This window comes from Engraulis encrasicolus, chromosome 15 (genome assembly GCF_034702125.1).
Source record: "Engraulis encrasicolus isolate BLACKSEA-1 chromosome 15, IST_EnEncr_1.0, whole genome shotgun sequence".
Taxonomy (NCBI): Eukaryota; Metazoa; Chordata; class Actinopteri; order Clupeiformes; family Engraulidae; genus Engraulis; species Engraulis encrasicolus.
This window is the reverse complement of record NC_085871.1, coordinates 6285539-6297856: the sequence shown is the minus strand read 5'-3', so window position 1 is coordinate 6297856 and position 12318 is coordinate 6285539. Positions and strand designations below refer to the sequence as shown.

Here is a 12318-nt window from a genome sequence, read left to right as displayed (position 1 = left end):
AAATAGGTTACTATGCAAATAGGTACACCAAATACATATCTGTATACTATACAATCCAAGCTTTCATATGATATACAGGGCCGCTGACAGCCTTGGCTGGGCCCGGGACAAAGACATCTGAAAGGACCCCAAATTCAATACATACAATGTAATGAGGATCCAATTCTGGGCCCCGTCTCTCCCTGGGCCCGGGACAAGACATCCCTTTGTCCTCCCCCCCTGTCGGCTTCCCTGATGATATATAACAAGCTATGATAACCAACTGCAGAATGTCTCAAAAAGGCCTTGCCTCTTGACTATACGAGACATTAGCACACAAAAAAACAGCAACAAAAAAGTGGCATGCCTGATACAAGACTGAAAATTACCCCCTACAAATGGGATAACATAGTGAAAGGATACATTTTCAGATTCCTGATACTCGAGACAGTATTTTAGAGTTTAAAATAGGTCTCTCTGATGCTCCCTGATGCCACAGTATGAAAAGACAAGAGATGATATCGGCGAAAATGGAAAAAAATGTGTCTGAGTAAATGTTTGAAGAGCTGCAGGGAGGGCTATACTTAACCAAAATGTTCTCGAAAGGTGTCGGATGAAAGCTCAGAGTCTCCCCTTCGCAACGATACCACACATAACAAAATTAACCATCCCTATATGTCTTAAACAAGGGCCAGTAGAAAGACAGGCACCCATCTTAAAAACCTTAATTTTTGATGGGGGGGGTGTTACTTTAACGGCTGATAACCCTAACTTGGCTGTACTTCCAGAAGGGTTATCATACAAAAATGTTAACTTCAGACATGTATCTTTTCAAAAAATATAAGCAACCTTTGCCCCTCTGAGTGGTACCGACATCTCACCTGGCCCGTGGACTATTGAGATGGATAAGATAACTAAGCGACCGAGTGGGGGACCCAAAGCCCATAGCCTACTTTTGTACGTACCATTTCTGCAATTTTCATCAGAAAACCATGTCCTTCTAGGAGTTTGTCAATTCATATGCTGTGCATGTTGTGAGTTAATTATATGAGGATTGGCCCATCTATATGGGAATTATAATCAAAACATTTGTGCGGCCATGTATGACCCCGAGAGGATTATAATTTCCATCTCTGTTGTAATGTTCAAACTCTAGTTTTTATATTTTGTGTCTTGGGGCAGGCCATGGTCAGCAGACCTACAATATTTATAATATAAACATGTATAATATCAAAACATAATATATTATATAAATAAATGGGGCACCCCTGAGATAGCCAATCAAGCACATTGTGAGGGCATCCAAGTAGCATTTCCTCTATTATTGCATACTGGCTTGTTGATATCTTGGCACAGTGGTCCTAGACACTTGATAAGAATATGAAATGGAAGTCATCCTGATGATCAAAAAGGGAGGAAACAAGTTCACAGTGAAATCAATGCCGTTTCAAGACATTTCATTATGGTTGTACGGCTCAAGCATCAGTTGAATCATCTCTTTTCTCTAATACATATGGAAGACACCTCTTTACAGCTACAATGTCAATTACAAAGAAATTTTGAGTATGCAATCTTATAGTATGTTTGAGACATGGTTTTGTGTCTATGAAAGTTACCATATTTTCTATTTATTTATGCGGATGTAGCCTACGTTTGACTACCTTTTAGCAGAACAATAAAATATTCAAATTCACATTTATTTTGCTTTAGATGAGGGACAAGATTGTCCAAGATGTAAATTAATTTGAATGACCCCCCAAAAATAATGTATATACGTAGTGGTATTTCTATATAAACTCCTTGGGGTCATAAAGGACCCCGCTTGGTCAGATTAGTCGCAAGAACAGTCCAGTCGCTTGAGGGTTAACGAGGGAGAGAAATGTCTCCAACTTAATTGGAATGTGGATTGCAATTAGTCAATAGCCCTGTAGGCCTGTGTAGCCTGTCAGTAGCAGCAGTTCAGTAAAAAAAATATATAACAATTAATTAAAAAGTGCCCACAAGACATCTCATTGTCAATCTTTTAATGAACACAAAAATAAAATACAAAATATTAATCCATTATCACAATCTTTCAGGTTGACAGACAAATGGTGCACAGATCTGATCAGTGGTTTTTTTTTTTAATGTGACAAATTGCACTGCATCTATAATCACAATCACATGACTAACACAACATATTAGTCTCATATACACTATATCCTAAGTAGCCTATTTGCCAGACATTTTAATAACTGGAGATAAAGAATACTTTAATGTAAATGTACAGAAACACTGAAATGGATAACATTAAAAAATACAAGCCCTTCAGGTCTCATTTCCCTTAGGTCATCTGGGGTGCATTTCTCGAAACCATAGTTGCTAACTACATTAGCTACTTTGTTGTTCGCAATGCAATTTCCCATTGGCAACTACTGAAGTTGCTAACTGACTAACAACTACACTTTCAAGAAATGCACCCCAGGTCGCCTATCCAAGACATCACAATGGATGTTGGTGTAAAATCCATAGTCATGTGTCCAGTTTTCCTCTCCTAGCAGTCTGCCACACCGACAGGAGTGTAGCCACCTTTGTAAGTCACAGTCTGAGTCTGCCCCTCCTCTGGAGCAAACATGGCTAACATGTTCTCCTGTTCTTTCCTTGTCCTGGGCAAGTCTTCAGATGGGCGTATCAGCTTCTGAACACGCTGAGGAAAGCAAAACCACACAGCTCATTGAAACATTTGTTATGAACACCAGAGGGAATGAAGAAGACCAAGACCAAGTCCAGGACAGACAGAGTCAAGAAATAAGGCCGAAAAATAAGGCCTAGAATGAGACACTTAAATTTAGTTTTGAATGAACACCAGGGATCAGAGAGCATTTCAGAAAGCATCGCATACCAATGAGCATGCGTGTATTGACCGGAATTGTATTTTAAGCATAATGACCATATTGATGAAAGAGGAATTAAGTTATTCGGAATTAACAATGGAATAAACCACTTTATTCGTAAGTTTAATTCTGCATGACTTTCACTCAGAATTGTGAAGTGTTTGTATGATGTTATCAAAGCAGAATTATTATTCGGAATGAAATTGAGTTCATTTGACGTTAAACGTCACATGTAAATGAGGCCAATGAATTGTGAGCCTCACCTCCCTGAGAGTCCCATCAGTGGTGCTGATTTTGAAGAGCATCCAGAGCGGGATGCAGAGCATGGAGGCCAGACCCAGGAACCAGCCCACCATGTAGCCCCACCACGGGTACACATACTCCTTATTGTACTTCAGTGGAGTGTACTTGATCAAGGAGAACGCAAAAGTGCCCTACAAACAGACACATTGTGTACAAAATATTACTTTTTAAAATGTCAGCATTGAGGTTTGGATAAAGGAAAAATCACAGACATGAAACATACATAAGGTGAAATAAACTAAGCCTGTTCACACCTCAAAGTGACATCACAGACCACAGCATTTCATTTAGAAAACGTATGGTGGCCATTAATAGTAGATACAACAGGAAGTTAAGCAGCGCAGATCAGTACTCACAATGCAGGTAATTGGAGTGAAGTACATCCAACAGTACTTGATGAAGGGTCCTGGCCGGTATCCAATCATGTCCTCAATATTGTCATAGAAACGATCGGCACCTAGAATAGCATAGAGAAGATGTGATAATATCACATAACACAAACATGCAAGGGAAATAAAACGCATTCCACTGCTGTGGGTGAATGGATGGATGTATGGGACTGGATGGACGGATGGACGGATGGACGGATGGATGGATGGATGGATGGATGGATGGATGGATGGATGGATGGATGGATGGATGGATGGATGGATGGATGGATGGGCTGACAGGACAATAGTAAAATGGCCATTACGTTGCACCAGCAGCACCAGCAAAGTGTACCCCCACCAAAGTGGGACTGTGGCTGCGATGGTGAAAATGGATTCTGTCAGCTCCTCTAAACCCAGTGGTGGCTCTCTGACATATGCCATGTAAGGGATTAGCTGGGGGGGAGTTGTTGTATTTTCTTTCATTTATTATTTCATTGACAGACATACAGATATGACAGATGGCCTTAATTATGGACAGAGCCGTTGACTTACCATACACCCAAGCAATGCACACAGACTCAAAGATGGCCATGAAGAGCAGACACATCCCACTGGCAGCATAGTAGTCAAACAGCTGGAACACATACATCCCACCCTGTAGAAGAAATCAAAGAAAAAATAGGTCAGAAGTAACAATTATTTTTAATTGATATTAAAATGGAAATGAAATGTAAATCTAAATTAAATTGGCGTTAAACGTAATATGAACTATCAACAACCCTGTATGACAAGATTAAAGATAGGCAGATGTTTGATGGAATTAACCGTAGGACAATGACAGACCAAAAATTTATAATATGCAATTTGATTATAACACTGTTAATGGAATATTTGGCTTTATTTTATTACCTCCATAACCATGATCAGCCCCACCAAGAAGGAGAGAAACGACAAGCCCAAGAGGAAGAGTTCCCTCCGGTTCTTCTTGCGAAACAGAGCTGGGTACATATCCACGATGGCGGTCACCAGACTCTCCACACACACAAACTGGTGGAAAGACCACAAAGAGTCATAAAAGTATCTTGTCTCGAGGTATTGTTTTATGAAAAGTTTTTGTTTTTTTACCATGAGACCTGACATGGCTTTCCAAAGAGTATAGCTGCCTTCATTCCAGGCGCCATTCCTTCTACACATTGACCAGAACTGACAAAGCATCTTGAATGAGGTCATAACATCTTCCAGCTCAAAGAAGAAGTCTTGTTTCTCCCCGCTAAACTCTTTGGATAACATGACCTGGATTATAGGGGATATTCAGACATACCTGGCTGTCCAGCCCTAGAAAGATAATCATGATGAAGAAGCAGCATGCCCACAGTGTAGAGAACGGCATCATGGTCACAGCACGTGGGTACGCGATGAAGGCAAGCCCAGGACCTGTGGAATACAAAGAGGACGGGAAGGTTTTTAAAACTCACAGCAATTCCACAAATTGCAATATGTATATATTTATTTTCATTAAGACATTCAGTGAGTTGAATAAGAACATTTAAAATTCAGTTCAATGACAACACGGATGAGTAATGACAAATAAAATACAAACCAGATTCTGCAACTTCTGCAATAGGAACATTTTGCTCATAAGACATGAACCCCAAAATGGAGAAAATGGCAAAGCCAGCAATGAAGCTTGTTCCGCTGTTGAGGAAGCACAAGTACAAGCAGTCCCTGCAATACAAGACAGAGGAGAGATAAGATAAGTGTAAGATAAACCAAGTGTAAGATAAGACAATCACAACATTCAGCAAGCCCATGGAGACTCTCATACATTCAGGTCATGTCATCCAAAGAGTCTAGCTGTCAGCAACAATTCTTCTTCTTTGAGTGGTAAAAAGGAGTGAAATGTCTTTCAACCAGGCTGGACTGGTAATCTGGCATACAGGGCATTTTCCAGGTGGGCCAATAGTCCCCCAGGAGCAGATACTGATGTTTGTTTGTTTATTTGTTTTTCTCTTGGCCCACAGTTTAGAGGGGGCAACCCATTGGTCCATCTTCAATATAGACAGTGTGGACTGAGTCAAACAGGACATAGCCCAAAAACGGCGTATATGTGTGAGGGGTTAGTTTAAGCCAGAACTGCCCAGGTGTTTTTTTTTGTTCCCAGTCCAGCCCTGTCTTTCAGAGTCAAAGAAATCAAGTTGCGCTGAAGAATCTGATGAAGAGGTACATTCATTCACCCTTTAACAAGAAGCAGTCATTATGCTTGGAACATAAAAGTTGTTTTGAGTGCTCCAGTCATCTGGCCTCGTCTATTAGAAGTGGACCAGCCTGCATACTTCATTCTATATTCATGGACCGTGGGATTTGGGCTCAAGTGTCCTTCTCAAGCCATTCTTATTGTATTGTTTAGTCAAACGTTCTTTTGGCTCATAAAAAACATTACAACCACCAATGTGTAACCAGCATAATTGTGAGGCGAACCTGTAGCAGTTGCTGTTGTATTTGTTGTAGCTTCCCAGTGCTGTCAGGCATCCAATGCAGATGGCGTAAGAGAAGAAGATCTGGGTGCCGGCATCCATCCATACCTGTGCTGCCAAAAACACAGTGGAGCAGTAGGCAGCCTGGTCAATCATCACACCTCTTCAACTACTATGTAGCTCAAGTTCCCAAACTTTTTCTGATGGGACACCCTTTTGCTTCAAAATACCCCGCCCCCATTCCAAACACCAAGCTCTCTCCATTAATCTTGTTAACATTTAATTTGAAATTCAACAAAACATTTCTAATCATAGAAGTGAATACTCTCACCAATCAAATTATGGAATTTTGGTCAACCTGTGGCCCTTTTTGTGCAAAGTCAGAGAAAACAATTAGAGTACACTGTATCTACACAAGATGTTCACACTGAACGTGTCTTCTATGTTATAGTAAGTAAAAGTGCAGAAACCGTTGCCCAAACTAGTGCTGTGAGAAACTGAACAGTGGCTCCTGTTTAGAGGCAAAGACAGTAGCAACATGCTGCTTGCATGTTGCATAGTGTAAACATTTTGGTTGTATAATAGCTGAACGGAAATAGGGAAATGAAATGTTTCCTTAATCTCTGGTGACATACCAGAACTGCTTGGTGATTTCCTGTATGTACATACATTACAACAACACCCTGAAGCTGTTGCTTCAAGTACAAAATGCTGTCATTCCCTCTCACGCGACTTCCAAAAATCCAAAGGGTGGGGGGTTAAAGCTTAATTTGAGGGGTCATTCAATTATTAATCATAACTGTCAAAGAAACCGTGAATTGCAAACTAGCTTCTTTCACTTCATGCATTGATTAACCCACAGGCACTGTCAGTCCTTTTACAGCAGGCAATGGGGCACTGCACTTTGAAAATGCGGTGCGGAAACACTAAATATTGCGGCAAGGTGTTGCATGCTTTTTATATCGCTTTATTTGCACCATTTAACTCAGATATGAACTCAAAATATTTATACAGTCTGAAATCCCTAAAACCCGTACCCCGAGATTTGTATTTCAATTTGCCATACTCAGAGAAAATGTTGGCTAAAAAGTATGCAAATTAAATGAACAAACATGATCTGCACCACGTTTTTTTTTCTGTCGGCCCTGAGCAACATTTTATAGCACAGTGCATTGATGGCCAGGGCTTAAGTGCATGCCGTGTACCTGCCCTGGAGCCTGGTTTCTGTTCATTGGACAAGGGAACAGATGAGCACTTCTCTGGGTCTAGTTATGACAGTCAGAGACTCAAACAGTCTGTGCACAAATTAGACTTGGGGCAAGTTCTAAACGCCATGCTGCGCTAGAACTACACCATTTGCATATAATCAACATTACACTTTCATGCAGGGAAGTGTCCCATAGTATGTGTTGTGAAACCTACTTGGTCCTCTAAAAAATGTGTTTAGTAGTCTAGCATGTCTGACAGGATACATACAAGGCATTCATAAATTGGATCACGTTTGTGATGAGTTTCCCAAATGCAGTACATTTTTAACTGCATTTAAACAGTCAAAAGTATAGACATTCCATGCCTTTATTTGAGATGATGTCTCAATCCAAATTCTCAGGCTAAGTACCGCTGACCTGACCAGCCTGAGGGGCTGTGCAACCAAATCAGCTCAAAAGAAGCACTGTTTTGCAACACAGCAAGGCGTATTAAACACAGATGGACCAAGAGAACACTGTTTGTTTCTAGTGGAGAACCCTCGGGTGAAGATCAGCACCTGTTGAACTTTTAAATTAGATCTAAGGAACAATGGGTCAAAAAACCCCAGCAAAAGACAAAAAAACACTGCATACCAGTATTTTCTTTATTAATTGAAATGTTTTCATACAATATCCTCTTATGCGTCTTATCAACTGCCCTATTCTGTTGTCTATCTAGTCTATCCACGTATATGTCGTCTTATAGCATAAGCTGCTGTTGTCTCTGCTTAGCTGATGTAGGCCTAGTGCATGCATGCGTACAGTAGAGAGCGTAGGGAAATGCAATTTCACTCTGCCGTGCAATGTTTGTTGTGTGCAATCTGGCGATGTTCCTAAAATGAGCTATGGTTCTACTATACCTGTGGATCTGCCAAACGTCCCAAATCGGGAGTGAGGTAGAATTCAATGCCCCGCATGGCTCCAGGTAACGTGACTCCACGGATTAGAAGGACAATCAGCATGATGTAGGGGAAAGTGGCAGTGAAGTACACCACCTGCAGAAAAGGCCAAGGTTTAGTCTCCTTTGACAGACGTGTAAAATGTTACATGAAAGAAACACAGCAAATCTACAACAGTATAGGCAGATAATGTCACATTAACAGGCCAATGCATCACACTTTGTTGCAATAAGATGATATTATGCTTCACTTTTATATTGAATTTTATATTGACTTGTTTTCATTTGGTGGTGCAATTATGCACTTCTTAAACAACATACACAGATGTAAAATGTTAAATCTCACCTTTCCAGTTGACTTCACTCCTTTCCAAATGCAGAAATAGCACAGGACCCAAGCAACAAGGAGACAGAGAGCTAAATCCCAGTTTACGGACCCCATGTGATCAAGTCCTGGGGATATCCGTAACACCCTTCTCCTGTTGATATGCAAAAATTATTGAATCATAATTTATTTATATTCATAAATTATTGCTTGGGTACAGATCAGGTTAAATAGAATGATTACTTACTCCCAGAATTCAATGACAGGGGAAGTGGCATTTGCTGGTTGTGTTACGTTTTCATTTCGTCTCTGAAACTCCACACAGGTCTCTTGTAAGAAAGTATAATGCATAGTCATCGTATGTTACAGTGACAAATTGCTTATTTTCAAATCAGATCTTGGATTGGCCCACCATATATTGCCAACATGGCCTATTTCCTTTGCCCCTGGAGTATTGAACCAATGACAGACAAATACTATTATACATCAAACACTAGAATAAATGATCTGATTGGTTGTAATTCTGTGCTGCCGTACTGTATAGAAAAGGCACTTGATTTCACAGTTGCCGATAGCTACTTAGCATAATATTCGCTGAAGTTCAGCTACAAACTGTCACTCGATTCACTCAAATCGCCTCTTGTCGCTCAAATCGATTTGTCTCTTATGTCGCCAGCGACTCCATACAAAGTCAATTACTTCCGTTGCTGGTGTCGCTCCAGTTGCGTCTGGTGTATTTGTGCTATAAGACTGAGTGTGTAGGCTACCTGTATTCCAGGTGTTGTTGCAGGAGGCCCAGGGCAGATCCCAGGTGAAGGAAGAGTAGAAGTAGAATATCCCCCAGGCCAACACAATGATGTAGTAGAAGTTCAACAGGCAGACTATCACCTGCGTACCATAACCAAGACCTACGATCGAAACAAAGAGGCATCAAAAGCTGTCAACATAAATGTTACATGACGTTGAGATCCATACGTTTCCAATATAAACGATAAAGGACTTTTTATCCATTTTATTCATTGTGTTGATGTTTTGAGGAATATTTTTTAAGTAAACAAAGATTTTCAAATTTTTCAAATGAGAAATTAGGATGGAGGAATGACTGCTTAAAATACCCTCAAAGAGTGGGCTGATCTTCCTCCAACAGGTGATGCCCCCTTCACTGGTGAACTGACCAAGAGCCGTCTCCAGAAAAAACACTGGAACTCCACAGGTGAAAAGGAATATCAAGTATGGAATCAGGAATGCACCTGAAAAACAACAGAAGAAATGGAATGTCATAACACAATAATACATCATCAAGGCCCATTTCCATTTAAAATGTGGAGAGCATGGTCAAATGATTAGGGAGTTGATTTTCAGATTAGAGGGTTACGGGTTCGAATCCCATCCTCAAGAGTGGAAAAAATGTGAGTGGTCCCCTTACACTTTCATCCATGGCTGAGATGCCCTTGAACACAGAGGCGATTCTAGGGTCAGGTGGGGCCCCAAGTGAAAATGCAAAAGAGTGAATATTTGAACCAAAATCACCACTATTGTAATACAGTATGGGCTGTTATTCACTATCTAGGGGCTTGGGGGCCCCAAGCGGCTGCCTTCCTTGCCTGGTGGCAAGATGTGCCTCTGCTTGAACAAGCCACCTAACCTCATGTTGCTCCAGGGACTGTCACCAATTCCCTGTTATAACTGTACGTGGCTTTGGATAAAAGGCTTAGCTAAGTGTCAGGTGATGCACTGTAGTAGTGTAATGTTAAAATGTACTCATTGTTTCAAATGCCCCTGCAATATATTGGGTCAATGACCAGGCATTAAACATCCTCAAACGGCAACAGCACACCGCACCATGGCCTGAGGAACAACAGCTGTGACACTGCACTGGACACCAAAGTCCAAACAACAGCTGTGCATTTCTTGACTTGAGCATTTTTGAACTTACCCCCCAATGTCTACCAAAGCAGGGAAATCTAAAAGAACACACACGACTTGGGACTAACAACGCCAAGAATCCAACAAAGTTTGTGTCTTTCAAGGTTCTGTATAATAATAAACAAAACCTTAGCAATTAATAAATATGAATGTCTGTAGTGACGTTAATGTGATGCTATGGTGCATTTCTGGTCAGAGAGCTACAGCACAAACCGAAAGTGCTCAGAAACTGTTTCTTTGTCTGTGAAGGTCCCCTTCTAATTACACTATACACTATACACTATACAAAAAAGCACAAAAGACACACACAAAATGCATGGTGTTGCAGAGCGATATCACTCACTACATATGCAATTCACAGAAAACAAAACATCAGTAAAAATCCAGATATTGCAGCCATCCATTTACTGCATGTAAAAAGAGTCACAGTGTATCTGAAGCCTAGATTACACCACATATGCAGACATTTAAAAAAGGGATATGTTTTATTCGTTTACATAAACATGCCATGTGGATTTAAAAAAAATCCCTAAAAATCAATTTATTTGTAAACAAAAGGCCCAAATGTATTGCAATTACAAAAACAATATATTCAAATAGGCTGCACTGTACATGTAAACAGGGTCTAACAGTAAGGCAACAGTGACAGCCCATCAACAGTAGTATTTTATCATGTGTATAATAAAGGGCAAACCTCCTCCGTTCTTGTAACACAGGTAAGGGAAGCGCCACATGTTCCCGAGGCCGATGATAGAGCCAGCCACAGACAGTATGAACTCCATCTTGTTGCTCCACTGGCCCCTCTCCTGGATCTTGTCCTCTGACGGATCAGAGCTGCTCGCCAGGGCCATACTGTTGCTTCCATTTGGGACACCTGCTTTCACTCTGTCCCCTGCACAGGGACCAAAACAGTCAACTTATGTTGTAGTTTGTGCGGCAAACATTAATTGTTTGGCTGCAGAAATACACGTCTTGTGTGTGAAAATACAAACTTCACCAATGCAGTAGTATAGCATATGATGATAATAGCATAATAACATTAAATGAGTTAATTCAACAGTAACGATCAAGTGTCAATCACAAACAAACAAATCCTGGAAATACTGGATAAAATGTGAGCTGTAAAAAATGCATCTGTTATGCGTCTCACTCATTCAATTTAAACATTTTAAAGACTAGTCAAGAATAGTCATGAGCTTATTAATATTTCCCTGTTTCATTAGAACTCCTATAGTGTGTAGTAAGCACTATGGTCTTTTCAAATGACACAATGGGATTTCAAACCATTATGCAAAGAGCGCATTTTGAATGCATTTTGCAAAGAGTGTAAAACAGACCGGTAGGTGGATATGGTCAAAAAATGCAATGCTGTTTGATTTCAGACTTTACTCTTTTGGTCCTGTGATAGTGCAACAGCACATCCTAATGCATTTTAAGAATATTCAAGTCAGCATACAATTGATTATGTATGGAAATTACACTTACCAGCCATTATGCAGTAGCTCTGACTTCAGGTACTGGCAAGACATCAAGTGTGGTGTAGAGATGAAGAATTTTATGTCTCACCCCTGGAGGTGGGGGCTGTCACTCCAAATCAGGCCCAACCTTCAAGAGAGACACCAAGTGTGCTCCCTCCTGTCCTTCCCTGCTGCTTGTGCCCTCATGATGACACACGGATCGACGTCACGGTCGGATGATCAGTCACAAAAGCAATTTCAAAAGCACAGTTCAAAGGTCATTATATCATTTTTTGCAATTGGAATGGCGAATGGGGTAAAGGCCCCCAAAAGTAGCATTGCCAACATTGGGGAAACTTAATTGTTTTCTCCACAGAGGTGGGACGAGACCAAGACTAGAGGCAACAGGAAAGGATGGGAGGAACTAGTCTGAGCTTCACTCATCCCCCCTCCTTCTAGCCACCA

The 12318-nt window shown here is 40.7% G+C and overlaps 1 protein-coding gene across 1 annotated transcript; it reads right to left on the bottom strand.

Moving 5' to 3' along the window:
- Nucleotides 1-1986: 1986 nt before the first annotated feature.
- Nucleotides 1987-11915, bottom strand: LOC134463695 (sodium- and chloride-dependent GABA transporter 2-like). Its single transcript, XM_063216906.1, has 15 exons — nt 11882-11915; nt 11091-11288; nt 9586-9720; nt 9238-9378; nt 8718-8799; nt 8492-8624; nt 8108-8242; nt 6005-6108; nt 5127-5251; nt 4848-4960; nt 4436-4573; nt 4079-4181; nt 3512-3612; nt 3116-3286; nt 1987-2665 (listed from the first exon to the last, which is right to left on the bottom strand). The coding sequence occupies exons 1-15, from the start codon at nt 11886-11888 to the stop codon at nt 2513-2515; spliced, it is 1839 nt and encodes a 612-aa protein (XP_063072976.1). The 5' UTR covers nt 11889-11915; the 3' UTR covers nt 1987-2512.
- Between the last annotated feature and the right edge of the window lie 403 nt (nt 11916-12318).